General features: G+C 38.9%; 1 protein-coding gene across 2 annotated transcripts in view; it reads left to right on the forward strand.

The window, feature by feature from the left end:
• Positions 1 to 22084, forward strand: part of DSTYK (dual serine/threonine and tyrosine protein kinase) — a 44145-nt gene that overhangs the window by 17210 nt on the left and 4851 nt on the right. For both annotated transcript variants that reach the window (XM_020797310.3, XM_072997296.2), the window contains exons 3-12: positions 6337 to 6997; positions 9272 to 9507; positions 10202 to 10285; positions 10612 to 10788; positions 12587 to 12716; positions 16571 to 16727; positions 17516 to 17648; positions 18290 to 18403; positions 19308 to 19422; positions 20985 to 21119. In XM_020797310.3, the coding sequence (XP_020652969.2) occupies positions 6337 to 6997; positions 9272 to 9507; positions 10202 to 10285; positions 10612 to 10788; positions 12587 to 12716; positions 16571 to 16727; positions 17516 to 17648; positions 18290 to 18403; positions 19308 to 19422; positions 20985 to 21119 (1942 nt within the window). The remainder of the gene's footprint in view (positions 1 to 6336; positions 6998 to 9271; positions 9508 to 10201; positions 10286 to 10611; positions 10789 to 12586; positions 12717 to 16570; positions 16728 to 17515; positions 17649 to 18289; positions 18404 to 19307; positions 19423 to 20984; positions 21120 to 22084) is intronic.

The raw sequence follows: 22084 nt of genomic DNA on the forward strand, positions 1-22084 counted from the left end.
CCACTACTGAAGTGCAACAAAGAATTTTAGGAGAAGACCAATTTGTGCTTTATATACTACAGCAAAGCTTTTGACTATGTAGATCATGAGAAGCTAATGAGTTGCTCTGAAAGAAATGGGTGTGCTTCAGCACTAAATTGTCTTGATGCATAACTTATATTGTGGATGAGAGGCTAGCATGACAGAATATGGAGAGACAGAATGGTTTCCTTCAGGCAAAAGTGTCAGACAAGGGTGCCTGTTAACTCCACACCTGTTCTATTTGTATGCAGAACGTATCATATGGAAAGCCACACTAGATGCAGAAGGAGTGAAAATTGATAGAAGAATCTAAGATACTCAGAAAAACACTACCTTACTAGCAGAAATCAACAATGACATGAAACAACTTTTAGTGAAAGTGAAAGAAGAAAGTGCCAAAACAGGACTGCAGTTGAACGTTAGAAGACAGAAAACATGACTACAGAATAACTAAATAACTTTAATGTGTTTTTTTAATTACAGTGGGGTCTTGACTTAAGAACGGCTTGAGTTAAGAACATTTTGACTTAAGAACCACTCTCATAGGAAAATATTGACTTGACTTACATACTTAGATTTGAGTTAAGAACTGAAAAAAAACCACGTGGGAGGCAGGGAAAGTGCAAAATGTGAACTTTCAGTTAACTGTTGGCCAGTGAAAAGGGTGCCTGTCTGCTTCCTCACTCCTCCCAGCGTTTAGAGAGTGGATTGGGAGACAGTCTTCGGACTGCCTGGTACTGTACTGCCTGGACTGTATTTTCCCTGCCTTCCCTGAACCTTTCTTGACCTAAGAAAAAAAAGAAACAAATATCCCCCTCTAGTGGTCGAAGGCGGAATAGCAGCTTCCCATTAGTTTCTATGGACGGAAAAGAGCAGATACGGATCAAATGGTTTTCAATGCATTCCTATGGGAAATGCAGATTTGACCTGAGAACTTTTTGACTTGAGAACCGCCTTCCAATACGGATTAAGTTCTCAAGTCAAGACCCCACTGTAATTAATTGCAGAATTCAGCCAAGGGACAGTATTATGTACATCGAGGTAAACAAAGTGATACTTTCTGATGGCCCTTCATTATTTTCCTTTTCCTTCACACCAGCTGTAATTTGTCCTCTTTTAGGCATCCCTCATCTAATCCCAGGTACTCTGGGATAGAACAAGCTCCTCTCAAGCCAGAGGTGGTTCTTCTTAACTTTGTAGGGTGTCTGCAAAGAATGAGGGTAGATCACTGCTTGTATGGTAGATTGGGATACCACTTTTTGGGCAGACTTTTTTCTCACCTAAATACATGACGGTTCAAGCATAATTAATTTTGCAATTAACTAAGGTGAGATCTTCAGGGGAGAGGTATTTATACAGAATTAGCAAAAACATCAGTTTACTGGAATGAAAAAACATGCATACTGCCTGTTAGGATATGTTTCTGCATAGCAGTGGTCTTGTCTGTTGTAGCACTTGCTTTGACACTGTGGTCTTTCAAATGCAGAAACATGGCCACAACCCCAAACCATTTGATTTTTCGCGAAGGCTTTCACGGCCGGGATGCTGTCCTCTGAAGATGCTGGCCACAGAGACTGGCGAAACGTCAGGAAGCACAACCTTCAGAACACGGCCAAAGAGCCTGAAAAACCCAGAACAACCATTTGATTTTATTTTAGTGGAAGCCTTGGGAGTTCTTTAACTTCCCTGTAGAAAATTTTATGGATTGCTTACTCATCTTACACTTTTCTGCAGCATACATGCCTGCTGCAAAACAAACTTCCTGCTCTCTTTGCCCCTTTATATGGTAAATTTCGGTCTTCAGCAGTGAAACTAGATGATTGATGAACCTGGCCTTTGAACAGCTATGCTTTTACATATAGGGGTCTCTCTTGGAAGAGAGGGAGAGAAACTAATTTAGACCAGCGATTTAGAATTTGGAATAGTCTCCTGGATTACGCTGTGGTATCTGACTACCCAGCTGCTGTTGCCAGGTGCATAGGCAAAATTCTCTTACCTGATTATGCTGGCATAACATAAATGGCATAATATTTGGAGGCAAATTGCCTGAAGTTAAGAAATTACGAATAGTATCTGTTTCATACTGAATTGTAGGACTGAACATTCGACTGATAAATGTCTACAATAATGTCTTAACATGGGGCAATTTGCTTGCAAAGGTTACAATATTTACATAGCTACGCAACAAGATTTTGGCCACAAAGATACAACAGTTTGTCTGTATGGTCCATGTAGGAGAACATATATTTTTTAATGTGTGCACAAATAACCTTGCCCATTATGGCTGACTGACTCAAGATAAAATAAGGTGAATGAAATGCTGAGCTGAAGATTGTATATGTTAGGTATAAAAACCAAAATTAAAATAAAGGATATTTGCAACAGAGAGGATCAGTTGCCATAGTAATACGTTTTTATCTTCAGTCTGCTGAAGATGTTACTAATATTAAAGCTCAAGATTTTAAAAGCAGTTTTAGGGTGTTCCAACCTAACGACTGGTTTAAAAAAGAATAAATGAAACTTAACATTGAGAATAATACCAAATCAAAGCTCATTGTAAGTTCATTATGTATAGATTGTATAATTTCTGTGTTTGAGGTTAGTTGGGAGGGTTCAAGTTTGCTCAAGGGTTGCCTTCTCAATTCATGTACCTACTTTTTCATATTATGTTTCTGAGCTTGGTTATTTCAGTGATTTGAAATGCCTACTAATTTCTCCCCTTCTTAAGAATTAGCAAGTGTCTCAAATGAAATTGTCTGTGAAGAATTCTTAAAGAATTCTGAAGAATTCCACACATCGTCCTCATGGTTGTCCGGTCCGTGTTGTATCTATGTAGTACATGCATGGATTGATAATGTCTTGATCCTCTTCCCTATTGTGTTTAAGGCTTTTTCATGCCATGTTGGTTTTTCTTTTTTCTTTTTTTTAAAGGAAGGCTTTAAAATGAGAGGCTTTAAACCAAAAGATAAGTAGGGTCACCAAATGACTTTGAAAACTGATCACATGACTTTTCCCCTTAATTAGTAATTCAGTGCAGTTTGAATATGGATTGGGTAAGGAGATCATAAAGATACTTCTGGATATATGCATGTCCAGAGATTGCCCTGGCTTTTCATTTTGCCAAATGAAAAAAAATCCCACCATCGTTTTATTTGTATTTTCTGACTGTAAACATATAGGCTCTGATTTTAGTTATGTGTACAGTGGTGCCCCGCATAACGGGCGCACCGTTTAACGACGAATCCGCATAGTGATGTTTTTTTGCGACTGTTTTTGCGATCGCATTGCGATGTTTTAAATGGTAAAACATCGCTTTGCGACGATCGGTAAGCTGTTTCGCTTACCGATTTTCACATAGCGATGTTTTCCTAACAGCTGATCGGTGGTTCCAAAATGCCCACCGGGTTAAAAAAATGGCTGCCTGCAGTGTTTTCGCGACCATTCCTCGCTTACCGGGCAGCGAATATGGCGGCCATATGGAGGATTCTCGCAGAACGGTGAGTTTTTTGCCCATAAGAACGCATTAAACATGTTTTAATGCATTCCTATGGGCTTTTTTGTTCCGCATAGCAACGAATCCGTATAGTAATGATTTTTCCGGAACGGATTATCGTCACTGTGTGGGGCACCACTGTATATCAAAGAAGGGGGAAAACCCATGGGTGCACATACACACCTATTTTGGTCTCAATTTTATGAGATAGAAAAGCACTTGCACAAATTAGAAGATGATCATTCAGAAAGAGCATCACCAGTGTCATTGCCAAATCAAATACTCTATCACCAAAACAGACAATTTATGACAGGGTGGGGGGAAATAATGTACAGTATGTTGTCATCTTTGCACGTCGTAGTAGGCCACATCTCGGAGGCATTGTTTTCTGTGTAATACAAAATGAGGAGAATTTCTCTTTAAAGATTATGCTTGCTGTTTCAGATTTTGAGTATTTGTTATTACTTTTTAAAACCAATCTACTGTACTTGATAAGAGATACCTTCTGCTCAATTGAAAACCTCATTTTTGGAAGGTTAGAAAGTGACTATGTACTTCCTCTGAAGCCACATGCTTAAATCCTACAAGATTTTTGAAAATAACTAATTTTGTGAGAGTATGTTGTGGGGAATGTGAAATCTTTCCCTGAAGTACAAATTTAATCTTTGATATTGACATGCATCACTTCATTGAAATGAAAATATTCATAAAAGCCAGTTGCAAAAATAAATTTCCAGTTTGAGGTCTTGCTTGTTAAAAGAGTTCTTTGACAAACTGTTCTTGCATAACAGTTCTCCTGTCTTATGTATGGAAATAGTAGATACTAGAAGGAAGCCACTGATAAAGCGTATCTAGCAAGAATACCTAGAAGGGTTACTGCTGTCCAAGCAAGATTAGTTGTTCAGGCTGAGATTTATCTTGTCTAATTCTTTCCCCTTTACCACTCTCGATAACAACATTGGCTACCCCCTTTGCTTACTGCCATAGGAGTGAGTCATCTTGCATGGTGAATGTTGAGTTGCACATCCAATTTTGCATTTAGCTTGCACTCTTGTTTGATTGCATCAGTTTTCATGTTTCCATGCTTGAGAGTCTCATGACAGATAGCCAAGCTACAATTAAATATTTATTTGGCAAACTGCAGAATGAGAGTTTTGAAAAAGCTGTAGCTCTGTTGGATAGTTGAAACTTTCTAAAAATACATGCACGTTTACCAAGGGACACACTGGCAATGACTTTATAAGTTACTAGGATGACTTTGTCAACAGTTGAAAGGTCTTGCTCATGACTTGGCTTCAGTTCTTTGATTTTCGGGAATCCAAACAGTTCATTGAGTATTGTTCTAAAGATTACTCCCTCATACATCACTGATGCTTAAAAAAAGATGCCTGTGAAATAGCTCTAGATTTTTCTGATGTTCTTACCAGTTTCTCTCCCTACTCACTTTCCATGAGAGCAATATCAGGCAGTGAGCCATTCTAAGAGGCAATGGTGTGTTCTGAGCCAGAAGTTCATTCAAATAGAACTTTTGGCTCAAAGTTGTAGCTTCAGGTTTAACGTGTTCTAGAATGGTCTGTAATTCTTAAGATTTTGTTTATTTTTTAACAGTGTGGACAACTTGGCCTAAGTCTCTCATATTATTACAAATTCAGTATTATGAACATCTCTGCCTCAGTCCTCACAGCATTATGAACTGTTCAGGATGAGAGTTGTGACAGTGTAGAAAAATACCTTGCACGTGTATGTGTCTGGTTTCTGCCAAAGAGCATATTGGAAGTGCTGAGTGTGACTAGGAATCTGTGTAATAAATTGCTGTACCTGCTGTAAAATAAAATTGTATATTTTAAACTTCAAGAAATATCAGTTTGGAAATTCAAAAGGCATTATGAAAATTCCACTGTTCGTGTACTTGTAAAACAATCTCTGTTAAAGCAGCACAACTCAATTTACAGAATATTAAATGTGTGCTGTGATAGGGTAAATAGGAGGTATTAGAGAGGTTCTGAATTCAGCCAAATATGAATTTTAGAGGCAATACTTGAATTTAAGGCAAGTTAACAATTAAGTTTTCATTGAAATAATATGAGGCTGTCTGGACTATACTATTTCTGACCACAGCCAGAGTTTCAGACAAAAAGCCTTCATAAATTTCCTTCCATGCACGAAAGCAAATGTTGGGGGAAATGGTTTTAGGCATGAATTTTTTCATCATGTGCTAAGGTTTTGTTCTAGTTTTGCTGCTTCTCTGTAGGAAAGTTACTATACAAGAGGCCTCACCTACAGTTTGAACCATAGATATTATGTGTAAGTATACCACCTCACTGAAAACTAGAGCATCTTAAGGGCGACACTGCTCAGTTGCTTCAGTAGATAGTATTGCAGAGTAAGAAATTATTCCTTTCATCATTTTATTGATTGGTTGGTTGGTTGGTTGATTGATTGGGTTTCTATCCCGCCCATCTAGACCAAAGGTCTACTCTGGGCGGTTAATATAGTCTGAGATGAGATAATTTCCTTGTTGTGATCTCCTGTTCATTCTCCGCACTGTTGATTATGTTTTTAAAAAATAGCATAAAGGGAGAAAGCATTTGGGATACAGAGAGACATGAACACACCCACTTCTCATATGGCAGGTGTGCACTTTCTCTCTCATATTTTCAACAAAAATATTCTTTGAAAGGCAGCTTTTGTTTACAGTCTTCTAACATTTGTATTGAAACTAGGAGAAGTAGGCTGCTTTCTGTGGAGGAGAGCACAGTGTTGGCTAAACTCAAATTCACATTAACTTTAATTTTAAAACCCTGGTGCTTTGCTATCTTCAGGAAGTGGATATGGTGGTAGCTCCATGTCGAGGATTCCAGTCAGCAGAAGTCACTTTAGAAGAACACATGAACAATGTCCTTCCAGTCATCACTTTTGCCATCAGTGAGACAGAACTCTCAGCACTGGATGTGAATGAACTGCAAGCGATTAAAGAGAAAGTCTCTCTGCCTGTCTTCTTTTTCAAAGTGCCAGATTTGGGAGTTGATCTGGGAGCCCTTCAAAATGCAAATGAAAAGTCCTCCCTTTATCAGCAGTTGCTGGATTTAGACTACCTGAGTACCAACCACTGTAGCTGTGGAGCTCCCAGCTCTGATGCCAAAGCCCAGAGCATGTTGGTAGAACAATCGGATAAGATCCGTCTGCTTAGCACTTTTGCCAGGCAGGTGCTGCAGAAACACTTGGTGGATGCAGCTACCATCTTGAACATAGTACATTGCCGTTGCCTGGACCTCTTCATCAATCAAGCCTTTGACATGCAGCGAGACCTGCAGATCACTCCAAAGCGTCTAGAATACACGCAGAAAAAAGAGAATGAGCTGTATGAATCTCTGATGAATATAGCCAACCGCAAACAGGAGGAAATGAAAGACATGATAATTGAGACACTTAATAACATGAAAGAAGAGCTACTGGAAGATGCCGCTAATATGGAATTCAAAGGTAACTTTCACAAAAAAAAACCCCCAACATAATAGAACCTGACTTTCAAGTATAAGCCACTTGTTAAGGGAACTTAATTTTGCTTGTTTATGTTTATAAATCTTATCATCTCTTTCATGGTGAATTCCATCCTTGTCCAGATGTAAAATAATCCATCCACATAGTTCTTCTTGACATGACGTAAGCCATGCCTTGCTCTTTGTGAAATATCTTGCTTGCAAATCAAGTGAACATGCTGTTAGGTATGTAACTTCTAGTCATAAAGTTAACCCCCATCTGGCTTTTGTAACCATTTCCATATGGCTAAAGAATGTCTAAAAATATAAAAGAACACTTTCTAAACAAGGCTTCTTTTGTTATAGTGTGCAAGCGTTATTATTATTATTTTTTGGGCTATTTTATTTTGTTTGCGAACTCATTTTCTTAATGTCTCTTTATGATGATTTTTTCTTTGCCATATTTCATTTATGCTTGCTGGTTTAAAATTTCTGGGCATTCTAAGGCATGTAGCCAGAGAATGCTAGTATAATTGCCAAATCAACTATCCATTGCCTGAATGGCACTAGTATAGGAGTAGAACAGTAAATAGCAACTGACTCATCCACAAAAAAAACCACCCCCAAAATATCAGTCTTGTGACCCGGGTTTGCTGTTTACAGTATTTGTGCAGGAGTCGTGAGAAATATGTCTTCAGGCAAATGCAAATTCTTGATTTTTCTTCACATGGTCACATTCATGCATTATGGCTTTGCTACTTTGAGGTAGTTAATGGTGTTGCAGGAAGAGAAAGAATAGTGATTTACATGTGGTTATTTTAATAAACCGCTGGATCTTTGGACTTCATTAATTCTTGAAAAATGTAAAGATAAGTCTGTCTTCTATATGTAAGGTTTCTTTAAACAAAGGATAGCTGCAAAAATAATGACAGGGCATTCTTCTGCAAACATAAAGTGTTCTCTTTTTAAAATATTAACCGATCTGCAATATAGCAGATTTCTGCAGCCATAAAGCAAAGCAAAGCGTGCTGCTTATATACCGCTCCATAGTGCTTCAAGCACTCTCTGGGCAGTTTACAAGTTAATTATGCAGGCTACACATTGCCCCCCCCCAAGCAAGCTGGGTACTCATTTTACCCACCTCAGAAGGATAGAAGGCTGAGTCAACCTTGAGCCAGCTACCTGGGATTGAACCCCAGGTCGTGAGCACAGTTTTGGCTGCAGTACAGCAGTTTAACCACTGCGCCACAAGGCTCTAAAAGCTAATGGGAAAATGCATATTAACATGTAAGGAAACTAGTAGCATAATTTGAAACATATTAATTGAAAAGTAAGCCTTCATTGGAACTTACTTTTTAGTAAATACTTAGGATTGCTCTCTTTAAGATTTATCACTTTTTTCCCTCTTTCTGTAACAATAACACATTATGCCTTTTGAAAAACTGAATCACGTTTAAGGAATAAATTAGTAGTTCTTGACTCACAAAGCTAATGCACTGGATTTTATGTTTTAAATTCTATGTGAGTAGACTTCAACTCTGTGAGCAAGTTCTTATGTGAAATTCTTTATCATTTTCCCATGATCTGTAAACAATGTTAGTCTAACACTTATTGCCGTTAGCATTTAGACCAGCCATTCTCAATATTTTCCCCCCATGACACTTTTAGGAGCTCTTCTAAGGTTCCAGGACCCATCTCAAACAATGCTACAGCACAAACAGATGAAGGAGGTGGGGAAATCAGTATGTTCCTCCCTTCAAATATGCCAGGGCCCCCTTTGGGGCCATATGGGCTGCACTGAAAATGACTGTTTGGACTACAAGTATGTTGATCCAAGTGAACAAGATGAGTCTGTCTTGAAAAACATCTCTTGAACATAAGTCTTATAACTGAAATCTAGTAGTGTGATTCATCCATCCAGTTTAAACACTTTTAACAGTCTAATGCTGTACATGCCTATCGAGAAATAATTTCCATTGAATTTAATTGGATGTGTGCTCAAAAAAGTGGCTGTCAGGCTGAATTAAACGGGGAAGTGCTAAACAAATGGTCAACCTCCCATTGACCCTAAGGCAGCATTTTGTGGGCTTTCTGAATAGAGTATTTCAGAGGAAAACCAGTGTGGATAATGAATGCACTGGAAAACTTTCATTGTACCCAAGCTACTGCATTAAATGCTGTATACATTTTATATGGGTATTTATACTGGGATCATAATGGTATGTGTTACCTATATAATGTTGATTCATTTTTCTCTTCTCCACCTTCTCCTACCCAGATATTATAATTCCTGAGAATGGAGAGCCTATTAGCTCCAAAGACATTAAATGTTGCATTAAGCAAATCCAGGAACTGATCATTTCAAGGCTAAACCAAGCAGTGGCCAACAAACTAATAAGTTCTGTGGATTACCTGCGTGAAAGCTTTGTAGGAACTCTGGAACGATGTCTGAAGAGTCTGGAGAAATCTCAGCAAGATGTTTCAGTTCATATTACAAGCAACTATTTAAAACAGGTAAAGTAGCACATACAGTGGTGCCTCGCTAGACAGTTACCCCGCATGACAGTTTTTTCGCTACTGACTTTTTGTGATCGCTATAGCGATTCGCAAAACAGTGATTCCTATGGGGGAATTTTGCCGGACAATGTTTGGTCCCTGCTTCGCAAACCGATTTTCGCTAGACAACAACTTTGACAGTTCCCTCCATGGTCGCAAAATGGATGTTTTCGGGACCTAAGCTTCACAGGACAGCCATTTAAACAGCTGATCAGCGGTTGGCAAAGCGGCTTTCCTATGGACGATCTTCGCTAGACAACAACGATTCTTCCCCATTGGAATGCATTAAATAGGTTTCAGTGCATTCCAATGGAGAAATGCTTTTCGCTAGATGATGATTTCGCTAAACAGCGATTTCAGTGGAACGAATTATCATAGTCTAGCGAGGCACCACTGTATAATTGGTAAGTTATAATCTGTTTTTACAATGCTGACTGCAGACAGTATTTAGAAAAAGTAATGAAGTTGATGGAGGAAGAATTTAGTTCTTTGCTATATCAGCCCAAAAATCTTACTGCTTTAAGTAATAGTTTGAGGAAATATGATTACAGATGATATCTCTGTTTCCAAGGTATTCAATGTTTTTCTTAATCCATGTAACAGGCAATAATTTCTGTTTGAATATCTAATTTAACACATTTTCTGCTTACAGATTTTGAATGCAGCCTACCATGTTGAAGTAACTTTTCACTCTGGTTCAACAGTATCTAGAATGCTGTGGGAGCAGATTAAGCAGGTATTAAATATTTTTATAGTAGGATGCTCAAAGTCATCATAATGGAACTTGGATCTTCAGTAGATCTTTTTGTTTCCAGTCATTCAAATCTTTGTACACCAGCCTAATTTATAAAGTTGTACTTCTGTCATTTGTGGTGTCCACAAGTATCCCACAGTGGAATAAAGGCTAGCTAGTATGGAAGGTGATCTGCTAAAATATGGCAGGTGTGTGGCAGGCAAGAAGAAAATGTTGTTCTTGTACCTCTTAGTACCCGGATGTTCCAATTTACAGGTGTCTGGGTAATACACTGCAGATTAATACGATAGCTGTTTTTGCTTCTTTAGATAATACAACGGATTACTTGGGTGAGCCCACCAGCTATTACTACAGAGTGGAAAAAGAAAGTAGCTCAGGATGCCATTGAAAGTCTTAGTGCATCAAGACTGGCCAAGAGCATCTGCAGCCAATTCCGGACAAGACTGAATAGTTCTCATGAAGCTTTTGCAGCCTCCTTGAGACAGGTCAGTTTGACAGAAAGAGAACTGCAGAGCATAAGGATGAGCAAACCTATGTCAATTTTTCAGGTAACATGAAGGACAAAGCCTGTTGGGTCATTCTTCCCTCTTTGCTACTCAGAATAACCCTTCAACACTACTTTGTATCTCCTGGTCCTCTTAAAGCTGGCAGAAATAGCTGTAATAGCACATCAGTGCTTCTTCCTTGGAAAGCAACTAGTGTGGCATTGTGACCTTTGCTTCCTGACATTCAAAAATGAGAAAGAGGGAAGTGATAGTACTGTCATGCCCTTTCTCCAGCTACAGAAGCACTAGCAAATAAGCATCAGAGCATTTGTGTGGTGTGCTTACTTTAAAGCACTAAATGAACCAATTACCACAATGTTCTGAAGCTATGGAAACAACTGGAAAGAGGTGCTGTATATCATCTGCTTTATCTCAGGTAATTTCTCCAACTTCTGATGTCTTCTAATTTAGGCTAATCTGGCAACTCAGGTTTTGGGATACCACTCATGAATTGGAGAAGCTGACCAGACAACTAGAGTGTTTACAGCTGGTCTGTGATGCTACAACAAAGCTGCTATATTTTGATTTTGTTGAATTATTTTTAACTCATCCTGTGCCATTGCCAAAGTTTCTTCCCCTTTAGATTTGTAGCATTCTTTGTGAACTTGGTAAAATGCTCATAGAGTGGGAGTTATGGGAATTTATCTATAGTCTACTATCCATTCTAATCCTGAGCTCCCTAGGTATGAAAGAAACCTATGATCGTTTCCTTCACACAAGGAAAGAGATGACCATGAGTGAGGCATTTATTGTGTAATGTTGGTGAACACACATGTTTATGGCCCAATCTATGGTAACCCTGGTAACTGTAGTACATCCATTGATGCAGTGGAACATAAGTGTTTTCTTACCAAAGTTCGATTGATTCAATGAGCCTAATCTAATTGGATCAGTTTGCAGTCTTAAGTGTGTTAAATTAAATATGTTGAACTTCTCCTGTCTTGCCTGTACATTTGAGAATCGTATACATTTGCTCTTAGAACATTGTAACCTTCCCTTTGAAAGTTGCATATCTCTCCTTCAGCAGGCAATCACTCAAAGGGGCAGTATAATATATATACAATGACGTGTAGCCACACCATTTGCAATTCCCTAGAGAGTACTATAGGTGGGGGGTGGTAAACATGAGATATACCTAATATGCAGTCTCTTCAAGGATTCAGATGAGATCCCTGACACCAGGGATTTAGAAGAAATGGAGGAAATGCTTCTTTTCTCAGAGGTAGCTTCTCAGAAGTAACTAGAAGAACATAATGGGTGTTTTAGAAAAGCACCAAAGTGGCTTTAAAAGCAGTTGGTGCACTAGCTTTCTCTTGAAACCATGAAGGAAGATCTATACTGATTCACGGACATTGATTTTTATCAACTCCCCAAGATTGGAGATTCTGGTCGCAGTGACCAGATAGGCGGGGTATAAATGGAATAAATAAAAATAATAAATAAATACAGAAAATTTGGTTATATTTCCTCCCTTTTTTTACAGTACAGTATCAGTCTGCCTATTTAAATCATGTTCAGATAATATAGTTAGAAGACCAGAGAAGCACATTGTTTCATAAGCACATTATCTAGAATGGGTCAATAGAAATATATTCCTAACAAGCTTATTATTTTAATCTAGAACAGTGTTTAATTCTTTAGCAAGTTAAAAATGGAGAAGTAGCTTGTAGAAAAGATATCTAGATGCTATTTACAGGAGGACAAGGCTGTGCTGAAATTTGTCGTTATGTCTTGTTAGCTAGAGGCTGGCCATTCAGGCAGGCTGGAGAAGACAGAAGATCTTTGGTTGAAAGTGCGAAAGGACCATGCCCCTCGTCTTGCCCGCCTTTCATTGGAAAGCAGATCCCTGCAAGATGTTTTGTTACATGGTGGGTATTACCTCATTTATTCTTCCATTTACTGATCACTTTCCTCAAATTCTCCTAAATGCATTCTTGTTGTAGAAATATATTGGTTTGGGGTTGCAGTATACCATACCCAATATATGCTCATAGTATTCATGCAGCCCTCTGTTGACTCTAAAAATCTGCACTGAAGACCTAATGGACTCTTGACCAGGTGAGATATGGTGCCTTCCCCAACAGGAAGAAGGGGGGGCTGCAATAAAGATGGTCTACAGCACTGGTTCTTAACCTTGGGTTACTCAGGAGTTTTGGACTGCAACTCCCAGAAGCCTTCACCACCAACTGTGCTGGCTGGGGTTTCTGGGAGTTGCAGTTCAAAAACATCCGAGTAACAAAAGTTAAGAACCACTGATCTACATACAGGATACCTCCTTCTGCTTACTTCCATTCACATTTGTTGAAAAACAGCCATGACCGTTGCTTTATTTTTTGGTGGGAACTGGTTAACTGTTTAAAAAAAAAAGAGTCATGTGGGATTTTCCCTTGATGCCTCTTTGTGAAAAGTATCTTGACCACTGCCATTTAGCATTGAGGCTGCCTGTTGCTATGTAAAGTTTGGCATCCTCTTTCCTGCTGGCAAAGCAGCATGATATTGTGCAGCATATCCTGGCATTTTGAATTATGGATGCAGCACAGTATTTCAAAGTCATAAACAGGAGGGTTTTTTTTTTTGGAAGAATTTAATTTCCTGGATTTTAAGACAGAAGTTTGAGTATACATACCCTAAACACAGATTCCAGCAGAAAGTTCCCTCATGTGGAATTACCCAGTGCTACAAATTGAGCACATGATCTGTGCTATGGTTACTGGAGGAGGACAGACGCAAGAACACCTGGGATGTGGCTGTATTCCCTTTGTGCCAAAATATTTTGGTCTTCATGAAATGGTGAACAAAGGTGTAAGTGAAATGCATGCAGTGGAGAAACATACACACCCTTTAACCTCTCAGATGAACTAATGTTGTCATACCTGCTTCACAGAATGCAGACTCGAAAGTTGTGTTTTAATTTCCATACCCTTTCCTTGACAGGGTGCCTGAGGAAGAAAACCTATACTGAATGAAAAACTCTACAAACATGCATGTTTTCCAAAAGATGTCCCCTTGCCTTTTGACATTTAAAAAAAAGGGGGGGGATGGCTCAGAGTTAACAAATATTGTCACTGGAAATCAGGGTCAAAATCATTCATACTATGTAAAAGAAAGACAGGGAGAAAGAATAAACTCATTTGAAATGTGGTGTTGGAGGACAGAGCCTTACAGATAGCACAGGCAGCCAAAAAGGCAGAAAAGTGGGTGCATCAGGTTGAGCCTAAAAACTCACTGAAGCAAAAATGAGTCAATTGAGCTCGTCCTACCATTCACATACAATGGAAATACAGAAGTGACCAAAATAGACAGTATTGCTGTAATGGAGGGGTAGTTAGGAAAAGAAGAAGACCTAACATGAGACATTGTCTCAAGAAAGGAAGCCACAGCTGTTAGTTTGCAAGACCTGAGCAGAATTTATTGGAAAAGACAATATTGCTAAGAAGTGTGGGCAGTAGGACATAATACAAGATGTTGTTGGTTTGTAAGATCGGAGCAGAGTTGTTAATGTTGCAAGTTATAAACTCATGTAGTCACTAAGCATCTGAAATGACTTTCTGAGACATAAAATCTTCAGAGTTTTTTTAAAATTACCAAACAATTATATAGTGACAAGATGGGTGGAATGGTTGAGCATATGACAGACTATTGGCACCAAAAGCCTGCTGACATCATGTAATACCATGTCCAGCCATAAAGCAAAAAATGGTAATTTCACAGCTTAAATGAGTGATCTGAATATTTGTTTGTTATTGTTTTTCTTAATATCTTTTAAACAAAGTTTACAACCAGACACAGAATCCCTTTGCAAGCAAGCATGAATCTCTGTTTGGCCAGGAAGCTAAAAATTCAATTGGGTCCTGAATGCATAGCATAGGCATCCTTCAGTCTCGAGAGACTATGGTAACATGCTCTGAATCGAGGAGTGTCCTCTCCAGAGCATGAAGCCTGGGTAAGGTAATATGGAGGATAGGCTGTTACCCAAGCAGCAGATCCCCCCTCTCCACATTGCTGAAATGGTCCAATGGAAAGGCAAGAGCCAATACAACTGGTTCCAGCAATGTCGCAGGAGTTGGCAGAACGACACGAGCTGCCTTCGGGACTCCAGCTCCGGATTTTGCCTCGAGGTTAACTCCTGAAGCCTTTTCCATGAGTGGATATAGCCACAAGGCAGTGGAGGTTTGAAATCGGAGTTTTCCTTCTCCTAGATGGGCTGCCTTCCATGGCTGACGAGACAGGTTTAAATATTCAGATTGCCCTAGCCCAGGAGTTGATTTCCTCTTTGAAATCTTGTTTCAAGGGCCTTGTCTCAGAAATTCTGAGGAAGCACTTGGGGGGGGGGGGCAAACACAACAGTATTGTTTTTTTCTAATGCAGAAATACTCTGAGTATGCCTTACAAAATTGTATGCTAATCCCTTGAAGAGGCAAAATATCCCCCATTCTGAAGGACTGTCATTTCATTACTTTCTTTAAAGCAAACCTGCTTCTTGACGTTTTAAAGAAAACTTGTGTTTTGACTGTTTCTGTGACGTTTCATTGCCCTAGGTTTCCAAATATTTCCCTTCACAACAATGAAGCTGCATCTACTTTGCAAAGCTCTGTTCCACACATGCTCAATGTGATGAAAAACCACTGTTTTTGTCTCTTAGACCTTTTTTGAGGATCACTATTTTTATTATTATTTTTCAAACTAAAAAAGTCAGAAAAAAGACCAAAAAAGAAAATGTAATTAACGTTGCCAGTATTTTAGCTACTGCAAGCTGGGTTCTTTCCAAGTTAAAAAGGCAGATGTTGTTTTGTTTGTTTGTTTGTTTGTTTATTGTATTTATTGTATTTATTTATTGTATTTATACCCCTCCTATGTAGTCATTTCGACCACTCTAGGCGGCTTACAAAATAAAGTTGTTGTTGTTTAGTCATTTAGTCATGTCCGACTCTTCGTGACCCCATGGACCAGAGCACGCCAGGCTCCCCCTGTCCTCCACTGCCTCCCGGAGTTGGGTTAAATTCATGTTGGTCGCTTCGGTGACACTGTCCAACCATCTTGTCCTCTGTCGTCCTCTTCTCCTATTGCCTTCACTCTTTCCTAACATCAGGGTCTTTTCTAGAGAGTCTTCTCATGAGATGGCCAAAGTATTGGAGCCTCAGCTTCAATTTTTTAGAACTACCATAAGTCAAAAGAGACTTATTGGCACATAATTATTAAAAAATGTTTTAAAAGGAACATAAAAGAAGCAGCAGGAGGCAGCAGAATTAATACAGTGAAATCAAACTACAGCTTAATATTTGCAGAAGCAGGGGAGCACATAGCCTTTAGAAATTGCATTTTAGCAACAGAGACCAGTATCCTGTTGCACACCTCCACCAGCAGATGGGGCGATGTCACCAGCAGTGGCAGATGGTTGCTCATTAAAAAGTACTTGCTTTGATTTCAGTTTTCATGCAAATTGTGTGGAACAGGACAAAGCCTTGTGCAACCTGAAATTGAAGGAAGAACTGTTTAACTAGAAGTAACCTGTTTCTTTTGGTGACAGGACTCCTAATATACCGCCTACAAAACAGGATTTGCTTATTTAGTATACCTCTTGCATTTAAAAGCAGCACGCTTTGCTTTTAAATATTGAGACATTCCCCCAAATGGAATTTTGAGCAAAACATGAAGGATGTATATAAGAGCATATACAGAAGCATATAAAATGTGTCCTCTGATAAACTTTTCTGTGTTTCAGGTAAACCAAAGCTAGGCCGTGAGCTGGGCCGAGGGCAATATGGAGTGGTGTATTTGTGTAATGCCTGGGGGGGCCACTTCCCATGTGCACTGAAATCTGTTGTGCCACCAGATGAGAAACATTGGAATGACCTTGCCCTTGAGTTTCACTATATGAGGTATGAGGTTGTGGACTAGTGATGACTACGAAGTAGCTTGGAAGACCTGTCTAAAAAACCAAAACAATCATTTAATTGACTCTGGCATCAAATTGTCCTAATGCAGGGATCTCCAAAGTATGGCCCGTGGGCCACATTTGGCTCACCTTGCTTTTTTATAAGGCCTGTGTGTGCGTGTGTGAATGACACAAATTAGGGATGCTTGATTTTGTTTTATAGCCCAACTAACCTCTGTCCTAGCAAAGTTTATATTTCATAATTCTTCTGTTAAGTAGTATCTAAAGTATTAGAGGTTGGCTGATTTTGGAATCTGGCTGCATAGCTAGAGGTTGAGGATTTGATTCCCCAGCCCGATTGGCCTTGTGCAAGTTGCACAGTCCCAGGGTACCCAAAAAAGAAAGGAATGGTAAATACCTTCTAAGTACTCACTACCTGGAAAACCCTGGAAAAGGTCACCATAAGTTGGAATTGACTTCATGGTATGCAATTATTATTATTAGAAGGTCTGCTAGAAGATGAGACTGTGCATTGTAATGGAATACTCCTTCCATGATAGAGAATGTGTTACATTTAAAAAAAGTGTAAAACAGTTACGTGTTTTGCACATATTTCTAGCACGAGAGGTTAAGGAAAATTATATTAGAATCTTTTGAGTAATATAGAACTGCTTGTGGTGTCTTCTTTTTCTGTCATTACTGTGGGGGGGTGGATTCTAAGAAGGGAACTAGGCAGAATTTACACCCATCATTGCCAGTTAACCTTGGAAATTGTATAAAATCTTTCCCTAGGTCTTTGCCAAAGCATGAGCGATTAGTAGACCTTCATGGATCTGTGATAGATTATGGTTATGGAGGAGGTTCCAGCATTGCTGTTCTCCTGATAATGGAACAATTGCACCGAGATCTCTACACAGGATTAAAGGTGAGAAATAGAACATCTTGAAAGGAAAATTGACCTGGTGTCTAATTATCATTGCTGAATGTTCTTGCATGCTTGTGACTAGAAATAATAACATGGAAGTGTGTTCTTTTTGGAACAATGAAAGTCTGGTTCTCCCTGCTCCGGCTCAGAGTTCCAGCCATTCTTAAACCTTGTGAGCTCCTACTTAGGCCTCCTGTCAGGAGTGAAGCTGAATAGAGGAGAGGGAGAAAAATACAACTTTTGGTTGTATTATACCATGCATTCCCATCCTCCTGAAATCTTTCCCCACCATGCATAGTAGTGCTAAAGGGCTTAGGTATTGGTCCTTGTATTTGGGTGGGTGAGGGGAGTGTTCTAGAAAGTGGGAAAAGGACATAGTAACTTTCCTTTCATCCATTCTGAAACCTTCCATGTACTCTGAGGAAGACAGTGCTTTCTCTCTCTGGGGGTATATTGAGATGGACATCATGCGTCCCATAGACCACGTGCAGTCCCCCCCCCCCCAGCACTTTTTTGCAGGCCCCAGTGCCATCCCTGGGTCTTAGGTTACTTTCTCATTATGATGGAAGCACAGCTTAATAGGTAGAAATACAAATATCTTTAAGGGATCAGTAACATATGTTTATCCCCCCCCCCCCCAGGCTGGATTGACACTGGAGACAAGATTGCAGATTGCCTTGGATGTAGTTGAAGGGATTCGGTTTCTTCACAGCCAAGGCCTTGTTCACAGAGATATCAAACTTAAAAATGTATTGGTAAGCCATAGATTTTTGCCTCTTTAGTTTTGCACTGCCTGCTGGAATGGAATGAGACATCAGTAGGAAAAAGAATGGCCTTGATCATGCTATTCTTTAAGAAGATTCCTGTGTTTTTATGTCAGATGAAAAGCACTTCATCTTAAGTGATTTTCTTTCTGGAAAAAAAAAGTATAAATGTTGTGACTTACACTTTTTTTAAAATTGAACTCTGAAGAGCAAAGGGAGACAGCAGCCCAGGAGCAAGGAGGGTGGGACTGCAGAAGAAACTGGGGGATTCCTAGCCTTCATTTAATTAGAATTCCAAACCATGCCCATTTTATATGGATCTTTTTCCCCCAAAGTCAGAATTTCTTAAACCAAGCCATGCCCCAAAGGAGCTAATAGTAGTTTAAAATGAACTGGAGTGAAGAGAGAGATGTTTGTTCTTTCTCATAACTAAATAACACAATTGTCTATCCATTGAAACTGACTGACATGTTCAGAACAGGTGAAAGGGCTGTTAACTCCCAGTACCATAAGATGTGATGGTAGCCAACATAGCAGTTTCAGCTTTAGAAAGGACATATTTCCCATGCATATAAGGTAGGATAACCAGAAGTCAAATCTCTGAGATAGAATCTGGCCATCCATTCAAAGTTATGCAAAAGAGAAAAAGTAGGGATTGGCCATTACCTTGTGCTTCATTTAGTAATTTTCAAGATTTTGTGACCTGCCACTGCTGTAGACAAAATGTTGGCTTGGATTACAAATATGAACTCTAGCATTTTTTCAGCAAAGGGATTTTTGTTATGTTTTTATAACTGGGATTGTTTTGTAGAGGATACTGTTACTAAGGAGATGACTCAGTAGTAAGTCAGTCTTAAGAGGTGGGTTTGCCTTAAGTCTTTTGTATCTTTTTCAGCTTGATAAAAATAACAGAGCTAAAATCACGGATCTGGGATTTTGCAAACCTGAAGCAATGATGTCTGGTAGTATTGTTGGGACTCCTATTCATATGGCTCCTGAACTTTTCACAGGTAAGCTTGTTGTTGGTCTTCTGCTGACTGTTAACTATGTAGTCAAATCTCTAAATGGGAAATTTACCTAGAGTACTGCAAAACAACGGGTTATTCCACATATCTCAGGTAACAGTGAGGAGTATACGTAATAAGTATGTAAGTAAGACCCATTGAAGTTTGTTGGATTTAATTCTGAATATGCATCTTTAGGATTACGTTACACAACAGATATCTGAAAGCAAAAGCAAATGCCCAGTGTTGATACTTAAGACTTTTTCTCTGCACTGGCATAAATAATTGTCTCAGGGTTTTTGTCCTATGATAAATCTGGTTAGAATTTCTTTGAAAGCTGTTGTAAATTAAGATGATCTTATTGTAGTACTTGAATAGAATAATGCCATGATATACAGTAAAGAGATTATCTTGACAAGTTAAAAATAAAATTATAGCATGTCTGTTATCCACAGAGGAAGGGCAAATGTTGGGTCCCCGTATCTCCTTTGCAAAACCCACCATTGTATTATCTTTGGATCAGCATTTGGTAGAGAAGTGCTGCTACATGTCTGCATCTTTATCAGCTTAATTCAGCAGTTTGTTTCATAACAACAAAGTAGAAACTTCTAGTTCTGTTACATACCACTGTCTGAAGACTTGGAGAGGGTAAACATAACTGCATGGCAACATCTGATTGAAACATAATTAAGTGCAAGTTTTTAGCAATACCAGATTAAGCACAACTCCTTATCAATTTAAGAATAAAATTCCATCCCATTAAAAGTCATTTCCATCTTGAGCCCTGAAAAACCAGCACTTCTTACAAAGCTTCTACGAGGTGTTCAGGCTTGGATTTCAGCTGGCTTCCAGAGATAGCAGGTTCTCTATAAATTGGTAGGGACAGCACAGAGATAACCCTTTAATGCCCTTTTTGCCTAAAACTGACAGGCACATGGTATAATACAATATACAATAAATACCATAAAATAAATAAAATGCTGTCACTTGTTAAAAAACTACATTGAAATAGAATTAAACAACTTAAAATAAATTTGAATGTCTCAGGTCATTGGTGAAAAGCACTAACAAAAAGCAACTTTAAATATTTCTGGTTTTACTGTTTTCCTGAAAACTGAGGAGGATGGAGCCTGACAATTATCTCTTTGGGAACATATTCCAGAGGGAAGGGACCATGACCCAGAAAACATGGTTCCTGGTGCTAACTCTTTTGGTCTTGTTAGGTGTCACCTTTCTTAATATTATGGACTGCGAGGAATGACTGGGATGAGTAGCTGTTTTGTGCAAGAGATGTACTGACACATATTGAGATGCTAAACCCTTAAAGGCCTAGAATTGAACACAGAGCTAACAGGGAGCCAGTGAAGGCATGCCAGGACGGAATATGTGTTCATAACTGTTGGTATCTGTGATCAGCTTGGCAGCTGCTTTAGTCGTTGTGTGTGCTTGTCTCTTCAGTAACTATTGTGCCATGCCCGTGCTGTTGTCACACATAAGCAGGTCCATGCTTATGGAACTTGATTTCTGTAAATAGTCTTCAACCAATATTTCTTGCTGATCTGTCACAGGGAAATATGATAATTCTGTGGATGTATATGCATTTGGCATCTTGTTCTGGTACATCTGTTCAGGACATGTGAAGTTACCAGAGGCATTTGAAAGATGTGCAAGCAAGGACCATCTTTGGAACAATGTCCGAAGAGGTAGGCATGGCCACAGCATAAAAAGGCATAATGTAATTTCATGAAGATCAAAGACTGCATAGAATAATGGCATGTTGAGCTGTGTTCACACGTTTGGACTACAGAGTCTCTTGTAATTACAGTACATTGTGCTCCCCTGACAAACCAGCCTCAAAACTCAGGACAGTTCTAGAAACAGCTGTCAGTGCAGTGCCTGCAGTGCCACTAAGGTAGTGCCAAGTGCCTAGTATGTTTTCTTATCTCTTGGCATGTTAAAGTCTTGTAATTGGGTGATGTTTGAATAAGATCAAAGAGGGAGCAGAGAGTTCTATGGCAGTTGTTTAAAAGAACTGCGTATGTGAAGGGCTTTGTACCACATTTTAACATAAAATGACATGTTTGCACAGAAACATAATTAGTTGCTTTTGGAGATTATGTGAATCAGTAAGTAATTTTAATACTACTGCCTGTTTACTCGCAGTGGTTTAAAACTATGAAATAAAGTGCATTGAAGGAAATAAGGGAAAAGGAGCAGCTCCTCTAGTTTTTTAGTTCTAGTGTACTGTACTGGGGTTTATAGACTGTAAAACTTCAATTTCCATCCTATGCATAATTAACCTGGTAAGCCCTACTGAACACCCTAAGACATAATTGTGAATAAACATGTATACAATTGCACCACAATTAATATTTTTGGAAATAAGTTCCTTAGGGCAACCTCTGCTCTGCAATGAAACCTTTTTATGTCATGTGGATGTTCTAGATACTACATTGTTATGATATAAAAGCACAATACACATTAAATACATAATTAAAATAGCAACTTTGGATTCCATTTTGGAAGGGTGACTGATTTAACTGCCAGGATTTTAAATCTCTTAAGTTAAAAAAATTCTCATATCAATTAAGTGTTTTTCAAGCTAGGAAGAATCAACAGTTTTTCAAAAACAAACAAACAAAAAAAAACAGTGATCTAAGCCTTTCAA

This window comes from Pogona vitticeps, chromosome 4 (assembly GCF_051106095.1).
Source record: "Pogona vitticeps strain Pit_001003342236 chromosome 4, PviZW2.1, whole genome shotgun sequence".
NCBI lineage: Eukaryota > Metazoa > Chordata > Lepidosauria > Squamata > Agamidae > Pogona > Pogona vitticeps.